General features: G+C 39.7%; 2 protein-coding genes across 13 annotated transcripts in view; both read right to left on the bottom strand.

The window, feature by feature from the left end:
- Positions 1–2,210: 2,210 nt before the first annotated feature.
- The window catches only part of JADE3 (jade family PHD finger 3), a 149,411-nt gene continuing 129,903 nt past the window's right edge, over positions 2,211–21,718 (bottom strand). For 11 of the 12 annotated variants that reach the window (XM_029240048.1, XM_029240054.1, XM_029240046.1 and 8 more), the window contains 3 exons: positions 9,771–10,241; positions 8,166–8,283; positions 2,211–5,038 (listed from right to left, as the gene is read on the bottom strand). In XM_029240048.1, coding sequence (XP_029095881.1) covers positions 4,128–5,038; positions 8,166–8,283; positions 9,771–10,241 — 1,500 coding nt within the window. In that variant the 3' untranslated portion in view covers positions 2,211–4,127. The remainder of the gene's footprint in view (positions 5,039–8,165; positions 8,284–9,770; positions 10,242–21,718) is intronic. The other variant, XM_029240056.1, reaches the window with a different exon arrangement.
- On the bottom strand, positions 19,467–20,103 carry LOC114906387 (olfactory receptor 2J3-like). The gene is given in 2 exon segments (XM_029241173.1): positions 19,467–19,895; positions 19,897–20,103. Coding segments are annotated over 2 exon segments (636 nt in total).

Genomic DNA, 21,718 nt, shown 5'->3' with positions numbered 1-21,718 from the left:
GCTGATCCCCCTGCCTCCCTCTTAAAAGTACCCTTGTGATTATACTGGTTGGGCTCACCTGGATAACCAAGGATAATTTCCGTATCTCAGGTCCTTAACCTTAATCACATCTGCAAAGTCCTTTTTATCATGCAATGTAACATATTCACAGGTTCCAGGGATTAGAATGTGGACATCTTTGGGGGGCCATTATTTAGCCAACTACACTCAGTTACAGGTTAGACTAGCTATGGAGAAGGCAAGTTCACCAGGTCCTAGCTCCATCGCGAGGCCTGTCCAGTCTAGATTTATGTGAATTATCTTGCTCTTTGGATGTGAGCTTCTAAACTGTTTGCCTTTGTGTCAGATGACTAGTCCAATCTTCTGTTCAGGATGGCAAGAATGGAGCAGTACAGAAATCACGAGTAAACCCCCTCTCAGGTTGTTTTCTTCAGGGAGAAGCTGAGAAGAAACTTGCTGTAGTAAGTACAGCTTAATCAGCCCAATTCCATCTTTCTAGTTTGTAAAAATAAAGGAAACTAAGAAGGTGGGGTGGGAAGAGTAGTCAGGGGAAGAGAAATTAATGCTTGGGGGTGTCCAGGCTGTGAGGTTGGAACGCTCACACCCAAACCCACTTTAACAAGATGAGAAATGATGGATGCTCTGAGAGTTTGTCAAGATGATTAATATATTTAGGGAGCATCAGGTCAAAGAACTCATCAGTGACCGGACAGGGCAGGAAGCACCAATCTGGGGTGTGACCACCCCCATCATCTCGGCTCATTTCAAAGACAACTATCCTCATGGTTTCAGGTCATGCAATCTGCTCCAATCCATGAAGTAAAATTAACTGAATTCACAGAAGCCTCCTTCAACAATGATGAACTGAGTATTACAGAGCTCCATATGTGTAGGAGAGACAGCCTCAGGGTAGGCCTTTGTTTATTAACTTAAAGTTATTTTTAAAAATCAATATGTAATTGCTGCTTTCCATAAAACTTGAAAATAGGTGAATTAAGGTTGTGAAAATCTAATAAACATGTGTTATAAATAAGATACATTTTTGAAAATATCCCATGAACGTTATTCAGTGGTGAATAAGGTTTTAATCCTATCATGTATTTTTCCTCCATTCTTAAGGGTCAGCAAGCATGCTGAGGATTGTAAAGTCCTGGAGGGAAAAAGCCCTGGGACTGTGCATCCTCTAGTTTATTCTATGAATTTAAAAGTTTCTTCAACATGAAAACAAAGGTTCACCTCTTATTAGAGATATAGGCATTAGAATACACCCAAAGCTTTTGTTGGCTATAACAGAGTGGTATTTGTAGTTTTAGTACTCCAACATTTTACCTAGAAATTTACTGAATCAAAACAGTTATCTATGAAGGAGAGAGAGGAGGTGGTGGTGGAGGGAGAATGCAGGGGAAGAAGGGGAGAAGGAGGGGGAAGAGAAGATGGGGGAGAGAAACAACCTTATCTTTTAACTATCTTCACTAATGATTTACCCAATGACCTTCAGCACATTTCTCAAACATAATGAAAATGTTTATAAATGCTTTCAAAAATCCCTCCATGACACTACATAACCCCTATAATCTTAATATTCTCACGTGACTCCAAAATAGAATGAATATTGTAAAGAATGTACATTTAAGTGAGACCTGATCTAAGCCTTCTGAACTTTGTGACTTTAGACAGCCTCCATTCCCCTAGTGATTTATGTTGATCCTAAGGTTCCATCTTATCGGCCTGATGAAATCATGATTTGCAGGTAGAGTCCAATTTCCGAGTTCTCTTTGTTCCCTGGTATTGACATGAATCACGAATTTGTGCTTCTAAACATTCAATTCCTCCTTCCTTTCCCCTTACCATCTGTTGTGCTTAATGAATAAGATTTTTTTTAAATATAGAAGAAACATATGTAAGCTTTTCTAAAACCCATATGCCAAAATAAAAAATTACCACACCGACAGTAGTTAACAGTTTTCATAATTTAATGAAAAAGTATCAGTAAAAAGGTGACATTTGAAAAAAGACCGAGTTTATCTTTGAAAACTGGACTATATAAGACAAAACAAAAAAAAATTTAACAAAGAAGATTAAGAGGTAATACTTCAAACAACAGCAAAATGTAGCAAATACATTTGGGGGCAATTGAAATGTACACAACTGAAGGCTCCTTCATTTACCTAGGAAAATCCTGTAAAAATATTACAACTATATTTCCCTGACTGAAATTATTTTAGTCAATACTCTCCCAATGGCATTACATATGGAATTTGGCTGAAGCACTTTTTCAATGTTTGCTTTTCTTCCTCACTCAGAATTGAAAGGCATGAAAGGACATAGGCTACTGCACTGGCCTCTAACAGAAGGAGTTTATAACATAGATCCACTACAATTTTATTACCATGAAGGTATCAAATTAATATCGAACCCAGGAGAATGCAAAGAAAAAGCACAGAAACCTAGTGCATAAATAGGAGAACTACTGTTCCTCATTTGGATAATCCATAGCTTTTTCCATTCAAACAAAGCATAGGACACCTATTACACATGCTATGGCATGTTCACACATGTACACAGGCACAAAAGAAACATTTTGAAGGTGTAGCCAAAGGAGAGGCAAAATACAGAAGTTTTCAGAAAAGGAGGAAGAAATAAAAGCAAAGGAACTCATTAACAAAGCTACAGGCTACAGGAACAAAAGCGGGGGAGAGGAAAACTGCTGAGCTTCCCGTATTGACGGAGAGAAGAGGGGCCCCTGCCTTTACTGCAGCTGGGCTGTTTCACCAGGAAGCAACTTAAAATATCTAAAATGGCCTCTTTTGTCTGAAAAGTCTCACTACATGTTCCCAAACTAGAAGAAAGAGAATATTAATTTAAGGCTAAGAAGAAAAGAGAGCAGAGAATTATAGTTGGCTTCACACTTTAAAAGCTGTAACATTTTCCTCTTCTTTAAACACGAAGCAGGTATGTTTTATCTCCCACTAATGTAATTATTCTCTTCCTCCCAGAAATTAATAAAGGCTGATAGTTTGGGAACAGAGTATGAGTAACTTCTGAAAAACAGCTCCAGCCCTTTTGTTTGGGAAATTGCCTTGGATTCAAAGTTGGTACAAAGCTAAATTATATCCATGTGTTAAACACATGCTTTCAAATTCTGTTTGACAATAAAAATCTGTTTCAAAATTAAAGCAGGTAAGAATACTTAACCTCTCTGCATTTTACTATATCTTAATTATACCTCAATAAAAATTTTATAAACATTAAAGCAGGTATACAAAAACTGTCAGCCAAACTTATTTAAGTCAAACTTATTTGAAAACAATAACACAAAAACCCTGACCTGATACAAACCCTCCAGAAATGTTCTCACTTTGGGAAAGGCTCTGGGATCCTTCACAAATGCCTAAACTGAGAGGATCAGAGCATTTTCCTTGGAAGTAGTACTTTTGTAAACACTATCCACAAGTTAGCCTTTTACGCTTGTTAGCTGGGTGAAATAGTTACAAGTGCGTCCCCAACAAGCAAGTCTAGGAACAGGCACTGGACACTTATAAGCATTAGGTGTATTGACTTGGTAAGTTAAGATACTGTGAAAGGAACTCAACCTTGTTCAGAGCAAAGGAAGAGAGTAGTGAGTTTGACAGTATCTGAGATATTGGTCCCTGGTCTCTCCCTGAAGAGGGTTTCCAGGTACCAGTGGAAACTTCTTACAGACAGGAGCTCTGGAAGTCACATGCTGTAGCTTCAAAAGATAAGTAGTTTTAGTGTCTGATAATCATGGTCTCCTGCAAATCAAGGACAATGCAAGGACTCTTAATACATATGTGTTAATATAATTGGAAAGCTGCCCCAAAGTATTTACTGAGCAAATACTCTGGTCCCAGCTGTTCTCACTAGCCTCTGGCAAAAAAACAAAACAAAACAAACGCCTAAACTTTTGGACAATATGTAATTTCTATGATGTGCTCGTGAAAATTGGACTTGAAACTGGTTCAAAAACTGCAAGCCAATTTACTGTGGAAAAATTTTATCCTTTTCACTACAATTCCTCCTAACATATACTAGAATCCTTTTGGTGTATGGGTTTTCCCCAATATATGAGGCAAAGGCAAAGATGGAGTTTTTCTTGGAATTTCTAATCACCTATGCATTGAACTGTGGGAAAGGGGATATGTCTTGCTTTTACCATGGCAATCCCGTCTGGAGTCATGGGGAGGATTTTCCCTGTCTGAGCTATCTCTCTTTACCCTAACTTTCTCTTTATTCCCATCACTTTCTGCTTCTGAATCACTCAGCTCCAAATCTGGGCAATACCCATCATTTTCCTGATATGGAGCTCTCCCTGCAGACCGCCTGACAAACTGCCTGCCCCAGAGCTGCTCCTTGGGGTTAGTATTCTTGGTTGGCTTCACATAGCACGGGAGGTCCTCTGTGGTCCTCACCCACCTGTTGGTGGCCTCCTTAAAGGACCTGCTGAAGTGTTCCATGGTAGATTTTCTAAAGCTGCCCTGACTGCCCAAGTGGGAGCTGAGCATGGGCTCCTGGTCACAGAACATCTCACTTGAGCTGTCTTTTTGGGTGGCATCCCCAGACCAGCTGCCCTCCAGGCCATTGGATTTGGCAAACTTGGAGTTAGGCTGACTTTTCCCATTCCCAATGGAAGACTGTCCATGCAGGGCAGCCTGAAGGACCAGAGGCTTTCCCAGAGACTGCCCATGGTAGAACTCTGGAGATGGAGTTATCCAAGCAGGACTGGGATCCTTTGCTTCACTCCTAGCATGGCTGAGACTGGCCGGCAAACAGTTATTCTTGCTCTCTAGTGGATACCTTGGGTATGACTTCATTCTCATTTCTAGTGATTCCTGAGCCACCTGCATGCTCCTCATATTGCAAACAGGGGAGCTGCCGTCAGGAGAGATAGGTCCATGATCAGGCTCTGTGGAGCTGTTTCTGCAGTCTTCTGGGGCTGATTTGGGCATTTTTAACTTTAAGGTAATTCTTGGTGGTGGGTAAAACAATGAATTTTCTAGTGCATTTGTCAAAGGAAGTCCTAAGATGAAAAAGAAAGATTCATTTTAAATGACAGAGTACATTTTCATGCAAATGGACATAACAAGAAAGTGGGGGCAGCAATACTCATAATCAGACAAAGCATACTTTAAAACAAAGGCTATAACAAAGACAAAGAAGGGCGTTATATAATGATAAAGGGAGCAATACAAGAGGAGGGTATTACATTCATTAACACATATGTACCCAATACAGGAGCAACTAACTATATAAAGCAAATACTAAAAGATATAAAGAGACAAACTGACAATAATACAATAATAGTAGGAGACTTTAACCCTACTTACATTAATGGACAGATCACCCAGGTAGAAAGTCAATAGGCAACAGTGGTCTTAAATGACACAATAGACCAGTTGGACTTAATAGATATCTATAGGGTATTACATCCAAAACCAGCAGAATACACATTCTTTTCAAGTGCACATGGGATGTTCTCCAGGATAGATCACGTGCTAAGCCACAAAACAAGTCTTAACAAATTTAAGAGGAGAGAAATTATATCAAACATTTTTTCCAACCACAATGGTATGAAATGAGAAATCAATTATAGAAAGAAAAAAGTGAAAATAAACACGTAGAGACTAAACAACATGCTACTAAAAAAACCAATGGGTCAATGATGAAATCAAAGAGATCAGAAAATACCTTGAGACAAATGAAAATGCAAACACAACTTTCCAAAATCTATGGGATGCAACAAAAGCAGCTCTAAGAGGGAAGTTTAGAGTGATACAGGCCTTCCTCAAGAAACAAGAAAAAATCTCAAGTAAACAACCTAACCTACCACATGAAGGTATTAGAAAAAGAACAAACAAAGCCCAAAGTCAGCAGAAGGAAGGGAATAAAGATCAGAGAAGAAATAAATAAAACAGAGATTAAAAAAACCCAATAGAAAAGATCAATGAAACCAAGAGATGTTTTTTTGAAAAGATAAAATTAATAAACCTTTAGCCAGGCTCACCAAGAAGAAAAGAGAAAGGACCCAAATAAACAAAATAGGAAAGGAAAGAGAAGAAATAACAACAGATACTACAGAGATACAAAAAAATCATAAGAGAATACTATGAATGGTTACATGCCAACAAATTGGACAACCTAGAAGAAATGGACAAATTTCAAGAAACACACAACCTGCCAAGATTGAATTGAGAAGAAACAGACAATTTGAACAGACTGATCTCTAGTAGTGAAATTGAATTTATAATTTAAACAAACTCCCAGCAAACAAAAGTCTTGGACCAGACGGCTTCACAGGGGAATTCTACCAAACATATAAAGAAGAACTGAGACCTATCTTTCTCAAACTAGTCCAAATAATCGAAGAGGATGGAACATTCCCAAATTCATTCTGCGAGGCCACCACTACCCTGATACCAAAACCAAAGACACTACAGAAAAAGAAAATTACATGCCAATACCTTTGATGAATACAGATGCAAAAATCCTCAACAAAATATTAGCAAACTGAATCCAACCACATATAAAAAGGATCATACACCATGATAAAGTTGGATTTATTCCAGGGACATAAGGATGGCTCAACATTTGCAAATCAATCAATGTGATACATCATATTAACAAAAGGAAGGATAGAAAGCACATGATCATCTCAATAGATGCAGAAAAAGCATTTGACAAAATTCAACATCCATTCATGATAAAAACTCTCATCAAAGTTGGTACAGAGGGAACATAGCTCAACATAATGAAGACCGTTTATGCCAAACCCACAGCCAACATCATACTCAATGGTGAAAAGCTGAAAGCCTTTCCTCTAATTTCAGAAACAAGACAAGGATGCCCAATCTCACCACTTCTATTTATCATAGTACTGGAAGTCCTAGCCACAGCAATCAGACAAGAAAAAGAAATAAAAAGCATCCAAATTAGAATGGAAGAGATAAAACTGTCACTATTTGCAGATGACATAATTCTTTATATAGAAAACCCTAAAGTCTTCACCCAAAAACTATTAGAATTAAAAAATCCAGCAAAGCTGCAGGATACAAGATTAATATACACAAATCTGTTGCATTTCTATACACTAATAATGAACTATTATTTCTCAGAAAGTAAAAAAAAATCCCAACGGGCAGCATTTGTTCCCTAAGGGTCCATACTGAACACTTATAGCCCCCATCTCTACCAGGGCCTGCCACCTGTTGCTGCCACAAGCAGTTATGGGGCTGGGTCCCACTAATCAGAAGCCACATGGTCTAGGGGCCAATTTCCTTGGCACCATGGAGGCTCTTCCTGCTGTCCTTTGGTTCTTCTTGTCTTGTCCATCATGGTGCTCTTGTGGCTGAGCAGCCCTGCTGTCTCCTGCTACACCATTTTGCTGTGACCTGTGATACTCACAACTGACCACGAGCCTTTGATACCTACCTGACACCGTATTTCTGGGTGCCTCTCTTGCTCTATAGCTGGCCCTTGGCAGAAGCTGGCTTCTGCACACCCTGCCCAGTGACCCCTGGTTGCCCAGGCTCTGCCACTGACCTCTGTGTTAAATGAGGCACAGGGAGGTTACAAATGTCTCTGAATATGACTGTCATTATTCCAGCCAAGCTCCCATGCTTAGAGCATTGTAATTATGCTCACTTGTTTCTCTCACCAAGTGGGCAGAATTCTCTGAAGGAATTCTGTCTTGCTGACTGCTCTGTCTTATAGCTCAGCTCTTAGTCCATAGGAGGTGCTCAAAAAATATCAGTGAATAAATGAAGAGACAAGAGCCCAGATCTCCTAACTTCTGGCTAAGGATCTGTCATAACAGATAGATTAAGTTAAGTAACCCTGGAATTAAATGTTTTCTGGAAACTAGGATTAGATCCTATCCTACTGACTTCTTTTTTTTTTTTTATCCTACTGACTTCTAAATGAATCCAATGAGTTTAGAATAATTTCACGGCTCCAACTAATAGCCTCAAATATCTGTCTGGGACCTAGGTTATCTGTCCTAGGCCTGCCACTGCATCAACCCCACCCCGGGATTTCTTGCCTCATGAGTCAACAGTGAAATGGGCCATGTTATATCAGGGCTGGACTAGAAGAAATGAATTTAAAAGATTTTTAAGTTAAACAATTGATATAAAATTTATACAGGTTACCTGCAGCAATTTCCTGGTTAGCAAGCTGGACTTGCAAACTGAAGATCTGTTCCTGTATTTTGGTTTGTGACAGTTTCAGCTTCTCTCGCCTGGTTATCATGTAGCACAGGTTTCGGACCTGAAAGCCCAACCCCCAGCAAATAAGAGATTCTTGTCATGTTACACAAACCTGACGTTTGAAATTGTTTAGCTAAAATTAAGACAACTAAAGTCAGGTGGGGTTGGGGGGTGGTGGGCAGGTGAGGAGAGAAGACAGACCCTAAAAGCTGTATAACGAGAGCCACTCCACAGGAAGTCACATAGCATGGTCAGTCGTGGGATCATGGTTCCTGTATCAATCAGTAGCACAAGCAAAATGTTCCAAAGCCATCTTCTGAAGTCTACTCTCCCTGTGGTATCATGGGGTTGATATTTATCTGCATAGCCAGGCTGGGAAAACTGAATGATGACTTAACATTTTAGCTTTCCCTTTAGATCCCCGAGTAAATGGTAGCAATGCTGGATCCAGTAAAGTTTTCTAAAGAGTGCTGGATCAGCAGGATAAAGGTCTGCTGGGAAGACTGGAAGTGGCGTTTTTGCTCACACTTTCAGCTCAGCCAAGTCTCCACAGCCACAAGGGTGAAATCCTCACCCTCTCATGCTCCTTCATCTGGACAAATTACTCAACCTTTCTGTTGCCCCAGTTTATTCATCTGTAAATAGGGATAATAATTGTACCTTCTTCATAGGCATGTTAGGATTATATGAGTTAATATTTATAAAATGCTTAGAACAGTGGTGCCACATAGTAAGTGCTATATATGTGTGAGTTAAATTTTAAAAAGTGAACCAAATCTATTAGTTCCCCTCCAAATTCTGGTAGCAGAGAAAAAAACAAGCCACCTCTATAATTATACTTGATTATAAGATTCTCTAGGGTAAACACAGGGCCTAACTTATCTTTGAACCCCTACAGTACCTAATTTAGTAGATACCTGATTTTTTATATATATAGCTAAAGTGAATTATCTGGCACAGAGGCTCTCAACCAGGGGCAATTTTGACCCCCAGAGGGCATTTGGTAATTTGGGAACATTTTTGGTTCTCACAACTGGGCATGTGGTGGTTTGCTACTAGCATCCAGTGAGTAGAGCCAGGGATGCTGCTAAACATCTTACAGTGTTCCCCACAACAAAGGACAGTCCCCTACAACAAAGAACTATCCAGCCCCAAATGTCAATAGTGCCGAGTTTAAGAAACTCTGATCTGGTGCTTTCCTAAATAAAATTCATTCTTTCTTCAGCCTGTAGTCTTATAAGTGTGTCAGTAAAATATAGCTGAGCCAATTTAGGTTCAACAGTGAATAAAAAGTAAACCAAATGAAAATTTATTTCAAATTTAAGGTTCATAGAGCATCTAAGTGAGGACGCTTCCATTCTCTGATGTGTCTACCAGAATTTCAACTAAGCCCAATGTTTGGGGCCACGATGAAATCAGAAGATAAGCAAGGACACAGAAGCTTACACTATAAATGTAAATGAGCTGTGTTCTTTTAAAAACTGTAAGTGGGGCCTCCATTTCTATGCAGACCAAGACCTACACACTAGTCACAGTTGGTCACCTTACCCTCTCTAGGTCTTGCCGTAGGTGCATAAACATTCTCATGCGAGTGTGAATACTCTCCTCTTTTGGCTGCACCAGACCATTTTCTTCATCCTCTTTGGGAGGAAATAATGGCTTATTGAAGTTACTTTTCCGCTTTAGTTTCCAGTAGTTATAGATAAAGTCCACAGCTAGCGTGGGCAGCCCCAGCTCTGCGGCCACATCTTCCACACGGACCAGGGAATAGAACTCCTCCTCCAGCTCCCGGAGCTTCTGTGCCCGCACGCTGGTCTTCTCGCTTTTGGTCTGGCCCTGCTCTGAAGCCCTGTGTAGAGGGTACTCGGCCTCCCCGAGCTTCTGCCTGTTTTGGCTGTGCTTGAGGCAGTATGACTTGAACTTTACTTCATCCCCGTCATCTAGGATGGTCTTCATTTCTAGGCTGTGCTCGAAGGCACAGGTGACGTGGAAGGCAGTGATGCAGCTTTTTACTGAGCACTGTGGGAAGAAAAGATGTGTTAAGGCAGCAGGGCTGTGGGGGGAAAGGGGAAGCCCTATACGCCTGAGCCTAAACTGAGAGCTCACAGGAAGCAAAGAAAAGACAGGGAGAAAGTTGGTCTTAAACTGACCATGATGGACACTTTACAAGTAACCCAGGAAATCTGCTCTTATAGAAAACAGTAAAAACAGAGGCAAAAAAATGTTTTTTTCAAACTCTCCTTTAAATTTTAGCTCAAGCATTAAGTTTTTCCGAGAATTCTTCTTTGGCCCCTGTAAAGTCATGCTGTACTTTTTCTGTGACCCCAATATCACTTTATTATATGCTTCTACAATGGTCCTTTTCACACTGTACCTATAGCATAATAAATGTAAAATCCCTGGCCATGGCTCTTAACGACAGAAGCTGTGTCATTCATCTTTGCATTACCATCAACTATTGAACAAGGAAGTACTCAAGAAATGCTTCTGAACAATCGAAAGAAAAACAAAATCAATATTATTGCCAGAGCAGCTATTAGTTCTAAAAAAGGGCACAGGAACTCCAATATCTAAGTAACCTAACTTCTTGAAATTGGTCTTATAGAGATGTGCTGTCCAACATGGTAGCCAGAGCAGCCAACTGACCACAAGCAGCTATTAGAATTAAAATTACATACAATTAAAAATTCAATTCCTCAGTCACACTAGCCACATTTCAACCATACTGGACAGCACAGATTTCCATCACATCATAGAAAGTTCTGTTGGACAGTATGGTTACAGACAATCTGGAATTAAGTTTATAATATTCTGCCATTCATAGATGCAACACATTTGTTAAGTATCACTATGTGGCATGCACTGAAGACTCACAGGGAGGCAGAGAGAACCTGGCCCATGTTTGCTGGACTCTTGTGCTTCAGTTAGTCTCAATTACCATTTGTTATGGTTATGTTACAGTTTTCCTTCCAAAGATTTAAAATGCATGTGTGTGTTTATATTTTTATGCAAAGGAAGGAGGGAAAGCAATGGAGGATTTGTTTCAAAAGATATAGTGGGAATTCCCATGGTTAAAGCCAAGTCTCAAATCTTTTGGAAGCTTGCATCTGAAGGGCAGACTGCTCAATATGTTGGGTTTTTGATAACTAAACATAGAGGATGACCTTGTATATGAATAAAGACTAAAAAAATGCAAAACCTGATAGGTCTCTTTATAGATTGAGAAATTCAACACTTAAGAGAATGCTGGCAACCATCAAAGCTTTAATGGGGGCAGATTCCATTTAATCTAATTTCACAGGATAAAGAATTCCAGGGATGGAAAACAATTCAAAGATCATCTTATCCAACCTCACATGTATTATTGCTTGTACTTCCTGTAAAGTACCTGATATTCTACCTACACTGCTCCCTGCCCTCAACTCCTTCCACTTTTCAGTTAAGTGGTACTCTAGCCACTTACTGTATTCCTAAAACAGCCCACCCCAACTTAGAGCAACTGGAAGAGTCTGTTACATTACATCGAAGTTTGTATTCTTAAAAATTCTATGTATTTGAAAAGCCTCATGAAAATGAGGATGATGAGAGCCCCAAACTATACTTTTATCTGGGTACCTTTGGTTATCCCTTGAATAAGAAACTAGCTGGTCATTTAAAACACAAGTAGCAAAAGGCACTCTTTAGCAAAAGATTAAAAGTGCTGGGCATAGTGCTCTACTGCTGTCTAATAACTGACAAAAATATGGGAAGAGAAAGCAAAAGGATTGTTTTCTATTCAAGGAGATGAGTGTGTGACATAAAACTACTACTAATGGGAAGCTAAAAACAGATCACCTCTCTCAGGTCAAATTTATAGAACGTAGAGACATAAATATAAATTACTCAAAATAAAAAGACAATACACGAATAAGAATTGGGTACTTAGATGAAAAATGGAATGTCCTTAGGAAACTCTGCCATAAAATCCATCTAGTTTCAAAAAAAGGTCATTCTATGATATTTATAGCTAGAAGTCCATATACCTTGGTGGTAAAGGAGAAATGCTAACCAAATAACTTTTAATTTTTTTTCCAAAAACATATATTTGGCACATTCTGTTAAACAAAATGCTTTTGTATATATCTCATTTCTACTGTAATCACTTAAGGTGATAGGGGAGGTTTTATTATGCCCATTTTAAAAGAACAGCTTTATTGAGATATAATTTACATACCACAAAACTCACCAATTTTAAGTATACATTTCAATGTTTTTAGCATATTAACAGAGTTGTGCAACCATCACTACTACATAATTCCAGTACATTTTTATCACCCCCCAAAAGAAATCTCATGCCTATTTGCCACTCCCTGTTCCCAATCCCAGCCCCAAGCAACCACTAATCTACTTTGTGTCTCTATAGAAATGCCTATTCTGGACATTTCACATAAGTGGAATCATATGTGACAGTTTATATCTGGCTTCGTTCACTTAGCACGTTTTCAAGGTTCATCCATGTTGTACCATGTATCAGAATTTCATTCTTTTTAAAATATGGCCAAATAATATTCCATTACATTGGATATACCATATTTGTTTATCCATTCTTCAGCTGATGGACATTTGGGCTATTTTTACTTTTTAGCTATTATGAAATAATGCTGCTATGAATATTTGTGTACAAGTTTTTGTGCAGACATGTTTTCATTTCTCTTTGGTAATGTGCAATAAAGGATTAACCTTGCCAAAGAAAGGCTTGGCCCTCTGCCTCTAGCTCCTAAGAGGTAACCTCTAAACGCTTGGAATGTCCTGCCTGATAAGAGTGTCTTTATTTACCTGGGGGCCTTGGGCCATGTCAGATAGTCTATGCTAACAATGTGATTTATGGTGGAAGCTCTGAGCCATGTGGTATCAGCCTGACCTCTGGAGGGACTGGAGACTAAGGCCAGCCATGCAGGTGGTCAGCCATGTCTATGTGACCAACTCCTAAGAAAATCTCTACACCAAGACTTAGGTGGCTTTGCTGGTTGGCAGTACTCTGTGTATATTATCATACACCAATGCTGAAAGAAATAAGCACTGTCCACAAGATTCCACTTAGAGAGGAAACTGGAAGCTCCATGCCTGGTCTCTCCTGGACCCTGCCCTATGTGCCTCTTCCCTTTGCTGATTTTAATCTGTATTCTTTCACTGTAATAAACTATGACCATGAGTATAACGGTTTTTTGAGTTCTGTGAGTCCTTCTAGTGAATTATTGAACCCGAGAGTGGTCTTGGGGACCTCTAACTTGTAGGTATATACTTAGAAGTGGAATTACTAAGACATACAGTAATTCTATGTCTAACTTTTGGAAGAATTGCCAAACTGTTTTCCACAGTGGCTGTGCATTTTACATTCCCACCAGCAATGCATAAGAGTTCTAATTTCTACACCTTCTTGCCAATAATTGTTATTGCCTGCTTTTTAAAATTATTACCACCTTAGTGGGTATGAAGTAGTATCTCACTATGGTTTATTTACTTTTAAAGGGGGAAAAAGAAATAATTTTCTACCTATTCTTCAGAAATTATAGAAGAGAAATGAGTTGTTGAAATACTTTCATTAGAGGGAAAATGCTATCCTTATATGTTCACATTTGTAAGGGGAGTTGGAGTTTCTGTGGGATGAGAACTGGATCAGATAGGATGGTTGGAATAAAAGCCTTTGAAAAAGAACACCAGAGACTGATTTAGGAATTAAATTGTTTCTTGCCTCTTTAAGGAAATATTTTGTCACCCTCCCGAAAACAAAATAGTGTGCCCTCCTCAAAAGCAGATGACACCTGCGTTGAACACCAAGGGCCTGGTGCATGTGTCCTCAGCAGTTCTTATCCTGCTGCAGGACAGTGTCCATTTGGTTGCCATTAATCCCCAATAATCTGTGAACAGACAAATGGGTGATATCAGAGCAATTTTCTCAAAACTTGGTCACTGAAACCATGTCATAAATGATTCAAAGTCAGCCCACAAAACCTATTTAGCCATCATGTACTTAAACTCTAGCACCAACAGTGGCCACCAGCCCTTCTGATCTCTCATTCCTAAGGGTCTGCATGGTCTGAGGGGAGATGTCACTTCAGGGTTATTTAACTTTTCTCATGTTTATATCTGGTCTCCCTTAATAGACTATAAATACCTGAAGGCAAGGACCAGAAATATCTTAGAATAGGAACAATTTGTACTCACAAATAAAATTTGGAATATATGAGAAAAATATTAAGGTGCTTTCCCTCTTAATTTTTTTTGATGCCCTTTAATTGTAACATTTAATTTCCATCTCTACTAGTACTACCTTTAATAGTCACTGAGTAGACGTACTTGCATTTCCCCACTTGGCAAAGATTTTCATTTGTTTTAAAAAAGTTCACTTCCCTCATAGTCAAGCTCATATTAGCCTAACAGTAAACTCATGGTGGCCCACCAATTTATTCTGACTTCACTAAACATGCATGTAACTCCAGACATGACCACATTCCTCTACTGTCGAAAGGGGCACCTACTCCAGCACCAAATGTTTAATGATTCTATTCAGTTTGGCTGGATGAATGCTAGGGCTTTCCATCAACAAAGTCAGACTGACTCCAGGGAATAATATGAACAATAACAACAAGTACAAATACTAGTACCACTAATATTTACTGAGTATTTAGTATCTGTTAGGCAGTGTTAAGCTCTTCACCACATTATTAAGTAGGTACTATTTTATCATGTCCATTTATAGATGTGGAAACTGAGGAACAGATTTGGCAGGTAACTTTCTCAAGATTACATAACAAACAAGAGATGGGACCAGGATTTGGACCCCAGGAATCTGGCTCCAAAGGCTGTATTTTTAACCACTGTTCTTCCTTTTTTCTCAGGGAAGGCCTAAAACATCTGGATCTAGGTTGAATGGGGCTTGAACATAAGATATATAAGGACCCTATAGGAATTCTGGAAAGGTGGCAGAGGGACTGTGTCCAGGGTTTAAGCAAAATTCAGAGCTGTCTGGGGCATCTGTTTTGAACCCAGTCTTTAGGATCTGTTCCACGATTATCAGAAACCTTCATCCTCAGGAGAAAGGTTCTAGCTCCCAGATATGGAGGCTGTAGATATTGGCTAGTCTAGACCCCAAAACCACCAGTGTTAGATTCTATCCTTGCTGAATGAATGTTCCCAAATCAAAGGAAGAGGAGAGATGTGGGTATTCCCCACTGCTGGGAGATAGGAAGAATGAACATAATTCACAGTTAAGAGAATTCCATAAAGAGTTTATAAAGCAAAATACCTGAGATGTGTTACTAATCACAAATACCCTTAAATAAACCTCTGACAAACAGATGCTAATAAAACTTGACCCCCACCTATGTTCTGCTTATACTAACAGGGTGGGCTTTGTTTTCCATGGTTCACACCTAGTTTTCCTGTGGAAAAAGAGACCAAAACCCTTTTTTCCTTTTAAACCACCACTAAGTTAATTTCAAACCAATTAGTAATTTAGAATCTTGTTCCCTATATGGGGATCAAAAACAGTAAATTAGTATAGGCAGAACATAGGTGGAGAAAAATACAGCCACACTTCACAAGGTCACCTGAAGTTCACTCCCCCTCACTTGGGGGGAAGATCTTTAATGCAGCCTGGCACTCACAGTGTACTTCCCGAAACCAAAAAACGATTTCACACCTCTTCTCTCCCCAAACCTTAGGACTTCACCCACATCCTCACTCTCAGCTGATGATCCTGTTTCCTATCTCACTGAGGAAATTACAACAATCAAAAAGAGCACTCTGGGGACTTCCTGGTGGTCTAGTGGGTAAGACTCCTTGCTCTCAATGCAGGGGGCCCGGGTTTGATCTCTGGTAGGAGAACTAGGTCTCGCATGCATGCCACAACTACGAGTTCACATGCCGCAACTAAGAAGTCCACATGCCACAACTAAGAGTTCACATGCCACAATTAAGAAGTCCGCACGCCACAACTAAGAAGTCCACATGCCGCAATGAAGATCCCACGTGCTGCAACTAAGACGTGGAGCAGCCTAAATAAATAAATAAGTAGGGCTTCCCTGGTGGCACAGTGGTTAAGAATCCACCTGCCAATGCAGGGTATGTGGGTTCGAGCCCTGGTCCAGGAAGATCTCACATGCCACGGAGCAACTAAGCCTGTGCGCCACAACTACTGAGCCTGCGCTCTAAAGCCCATGAGCCACAACTACTGAGCCCATGGGCCACAATTACTGGAGCCCACACGCCTAGAGCCTGTGCCCCGCAACAAGAGAAGCCACCGCAATGAGAAGCCCGTGCACCGCAACAAAGAGTAGCCCTCGCTCGCCACAACTAGAGAAAAGCCCACGTGCAGCAACAAAGACCCAATGCAGCCAAAAATTTAAAAAATAAAATAAATAAATAGAGCAAGGATTCTGGGAAAATGGCAGAGTAGGAGGCACCAGGAATCTGTTTAAAAAAAAAAAAAAGAGCACTTTGCAGATTCCCAGCAGCACACCTATCTAACACTGTACCTACACACTCTGCCTTCAAGCCTGTTACCCGGGAAGAACAATCTGTGCTGTTACCTGAAGCCGCCCCTCTCTCACCCTCTTTACCCCACCCTCTCTCACCTACTGAAAAACCTCACTCCAGCAGTTTTTCCTCTCCATGGGTCACTCTCTTTGCATGCATACTGTTATGTTCTATATGTTAACAAGTATACATACAATAGTCTCTCAGTATCCTCAGGGGATTGGCTCCAGACTTCCTGTGGATGCCAAAATCCACAGATGCTCAAATCCCTTATATAAAATGGCATAGTATTTGCATGTAACCTTCGTGCATCCTCCCGTACTTTAAATCATCTCTAGATTATTTATAAAACCTAATACAACGCAAATGCTATGTAATAGTTGCCTGTGCAAGGCAAATTCAAGTTTTGCTTTTGGGAACTTTCTGGAATTTTTTCCAAATATTTTCAATCTGCAATTGGTTGAATCTTCAGATGCAGAACCTGCGGATACAGAGGGCTGACTGTACATACTTGTTATTTCTTCCATCTTAAAGAGCGGACTTCTTTCCCTCACTTTTCCGGACTGTTCCTACTCCATTTCTTTGCCCTGACCCTTGGCAATGTAGCTTTTGCCATCATCACTCCACCTAAACTGCTCATCCAGATTACCAATAATCACATTGCTAAATTCAGGGGTCAATTTGTAGTCCTCGTCTTACTCAAGCAGTATTTTTACATCACTGATCTTTCCCCTCTCCTTGAAACGCTTTCTTTCCTTGATTTCTAGGCTACTATGCTCTCTTGGTTTTCCTCCTGTCTCCCTGGTGACTTCTCAGTCTCCTCTGCTATCTCTCCCTACTCTCCTGACTACTTAACACTGGAATGCTGCAAGGCCCAGTGCTTGGTACTGTTCTCCTCTCTATCTACACTCCCTCACTCAGTGATCTTACCCAGTCCAAGCTAAAGATACCTACATGACAATGACTCCCAAATTTATGTCTTCAGTCCAAAACTTCCTCCCAAACTCCAAACTCGCATAGACAACTGTCGGTTTAATATTTCCACTAGGATATCTGGTAGACATCTCAACTTAAATGTTTAAAACTGAACTCATGATGATCTTTCCGCCCATATCTCTTCTACTTGCAGATTTTTCCATTCAGTTTATGGCAACTTTACCCTTCTCCCTGTTCAGGCCAAAACCTGGAAGCCTCCCCAACTCCTATCTTTCTCTCACACCTCATACCCGATCCACAGTTCATCCTCTTGGCTCTACTTTCAATATTCATCCAGAACCCAACCACTTTTCACCACCTCCAGGGCTACCACTCCAGACAAAGCCACCACTGCCATCTCTCAAGGATTACCGTAATAGCCTCCTAATTGCTTTTCTCGTTCCTAACCTTCCCTCCTCACAGTCTGCTCCAAATAAGCAGCCAGAGTGCCTATTTTTGTTTTAACCTTCTAGTATGGAAAACCCTACATAATAGCATAGAGAATACTATATTAAACCCTATATACCCATTATACAGACTCAATAATTATTAATGTATGACCCATCTTGATTCATCTTTAACCCCCATAGTACCCTGCCCTCCAGATTATTTTGAAGCAAATCTTAGACATCATTCCATAGAGTGATCCCTTAAAAATATAAATCAAATCATTTTATTTATCTGCTCAAAACCTGCTAATGGCTCCCCCTTTAAACTCTGAGTAAAAACAAAAGATCTTTTTTTTTTTTTTAAAATCTTTTGGCCACGCCACGTGGCATCTGGGATCTTAGTTCTCTGACCAGGGATCGAACCAGTGCCCTCTGCATTGGAAGCGCGGAGTTTTAACCACTGGACCGCCAGGGAAGTCCCAAAACAAAAGATCTTATAAGGGCCCTGGAAACCCTTCACCATGGGCTTGCAAACTATGGCCCACAGACCAAATACAAGCCAGATACCTGTTTTTATGTGGCCCATGAGCTAAGAATGGGAGCTAAAAATGGTTTTTACATTTTTTAAATGGTGGAAAACAATCAAAAGAATATGTTATGACATATAAAATAAATTTAGAGTCCATAAATAAGCAAATGAGCATGGCTATATTCCAGTAAAGCTTTAAGTATCGTCTATGGCCACCTTTGTGCTACAAAGGCAGAATTGAGTAGTCGTGACAGAGACCATATGGCCTGCAAAGCCTAAAATATTCACTATCTGGCCCTGTACAGAAAAAATTGCCAACCCCTGCCCTAACCAATCAGGTCCCTGTGTAATCTCTCTGATATTTTCTTCTCACACACTCCATTCCATTCTCATTGGCCTCTTTCCTATCTCTCGGACAAGCCAAACACACTCCTATCTCTGGGCCTTTGCACTGGCTGATCCCTCTGCCTGGAACATTTTTACCCCAAATATCTGCATTGTCTTCTCTCACCTTCGAGTCTTTGCTCAAATGCCACAGCTACGGTGAGTCCTACTCTTACCACTCTATTTAAACTTGCAATGTATGCCTCCTGCCCCACAATCCCCATCTTACCATACTCCACATTTTTCCTTTCCAGAGCACTTACCATCTTCTAACACGATATTTAGTATCTATTGCTTATCATTGATTTCTCCCAAACCAAAATGTAAGTTCCATGGTGCAAAGTTCTTTGTTGGTCCACTGATAAATCCAAAGTGCCTAGAACAGTGCCTGGCACACAATTAGGCACTCAAATATTCATTGAATAAGTGAAATTCCTTATAATCAAAATTTTAAGAGACTTTTATGACCACCACAGCAGCATACATCTCCACTTCATTGATCCATGTATCAACACATGATAATTGAAGCATGGCAGGTACCTCACAGAAGAAATTCTCCATCTGATATGGACCACAGTGAGGTAACAAGAAAGTCAACACTATTTGCACCAAAGAGTTGCTGAAACCTGTTACCCAAGCCACTGCTGCCAATTGTTGGCATAGCCAAGAGTGCATGATAACTGTGTAATGGAGAGGCTGGCAGATAGCTACATAACGATCAAAGGCCATTACTGAAAGAAGTACACATTCAGTGGATCCTAAACTAAGGAATATGAAAAGTTAAGCTATGCATCCTAGGTAGCTGATATTTCTCCAGTGGCTTTGGATGTTGACCAGCATTTGGGGGACAGGGGAAGTAGTACAGCAAAGGTCCAAAAAAAGAGAGATTAGACAGAAAGAAATACATGAGGGTGTGGAGCCTGGCATCAAGGCATGACAAGATAATGATGGCTAAATTCCCAAGGAGGGTCATTATGTAGAAAACAGAGATGGCCAGAAAAAGAACCATTTCTAGTTTGGGCCATTCAGAGAAGCCCACCAGAACAAAGCCATCAGAGTGATGAAAAGTGTTACTGAATTTTCTCATTGCTTAACACTACTTGCTGGAAACACCACAGTCAGAATTTTGAAGCCTGATTATCCTTTGCTTAGAACTTAATGCTGGTTTATGAACCTACATGCAACAGAGGAACTGGATAGGGAATGTTGAAACAAGTAAAATCATTAATGTATTTCCTTTTATTACCTCAGCAAGAAAACTAAGAATTAGCAATTATATACCTGTATTTTAACAACCATATTTTAAGCCACGACTTTCATTTAGTAAACTCATAGTTTACTAAGTAGAGGTATTACGAAAGTAAAGGTAGTATAGATGCATTACAAAATATTTGTTATAAAAAGGTGTTGGATCTGTTAAGATTGAGAGAAACAAAGACTTCACTGGAGCTTCATTAAATCTCTAATTTACTCAGTAAAAAAAATTTTTTTAAGAGTCTTAATTTGGAAAGACCTTTACAAAATGCAGAATCTAAACTCTAAGTAATAAAAACAAAACCACTGCCCTGAAATAAAAAAACCCACTCCAGAATGTTTCTTCCATCCATCTGTTCATCCACTATCCATCTATCAATCTAATATTTATTGTTCATTGGCCATGTCGGGGGTTTGCAGGATCTAAGGATGAAACAGTTTGAGCTTGCAGCCTACTAGGGAAGCTAAGACTCATAGATAAATAACTACAATAGAGGGCAGAATGTGGCAATATGGGGCATTTTTTCTCTCACCACAGTCATGCTGCCAATTACTAACTGTTGTAAAAAAAAATCATCCTTTAAAACAGCAAAAATTGGGGAAAATGCAGGTACCACAATAAGGAAAATAAGTAAATTAACAGACATAAATTCAATGTGCTATTATAAAATGACTAAATGATAATTATGAAAAGATGGGAAATATTTTATTTTTTAGTGGGGAGAATGCATATTACAAACTAATCTATGATACAATTAAATACGGATATATTTATTCAATAAACACTAATTGAGCACTGATAAGGGGCAAGAACTCTCTTTTGTGCTAGGGAAAGAATGATACATAACCTTGGCCCTCAAGGGGCTCACATGTGGGGCGGAATCAGGAGAGAACTTAGAAAAGCATAAACAGGCAATGTGTTAAGGCAGTAGACCCCATGGGAATAGTTTTCCTTAAAAATTTTCCTCCTTATAATTGCTAAAGTGCTATAGTTAAAATAAATAAAATCAGCAGGAAAATTTTTTTTTAAAAAAGCAAGACAAAGTATCCGATTCTGTCAAATGTAAAAACGAGTTTAAAAACTAAAAGTGTTTTTGGGGTCCAGATTGTGTTCTTTAAATACCATTTCCCAGTAAAAGAACCAGGGTTACTTGGAGGAGTGGCTGATCCCAGGTCTAGAGCAAGAAATCTACAAGATGAGCCAGATAGCAAGGAACCTCATGAAACACCTACAGCCACTGTCCCTAAGCTATGACATCATATGGCCCCCTTTCTGTGAAGGTGAACATGCAAACCTAACTCCAACCAGACTGTATCCTATGCAAGAGGTCTGGGAAGTGGAAGGCCAGCCCTTCCTCCCCTCTCACCAGGAAATCCACCTTATTACATTTGGAATAAAAGGTGAGATGATTTTCTGGAAAACTAGATTATGAAGGGTCGACCTTCCT

Source organism: Monodon monoceros, unplaced genomic scaffold (assembly GCF_005190385.1).
Source record: "Monodon monoceros isolate NGI ecotype Baffin Bay Population unplaced genomic scaffold, NGI_Narwhal_1 Super_Scaffold_22, whole genome shotgun sequence".
In the NCBI taxonomy this organism is placed as follows: domain Eukaryota; kingdom Metazoa; phylum Chordata; class Mammalia; order Artiodactyla; family Monodontidae; genus Monodon; species Monodon monoceros.
This window is presented reverse-complemented; position numbering and strand designations above follow the sequence as displayed.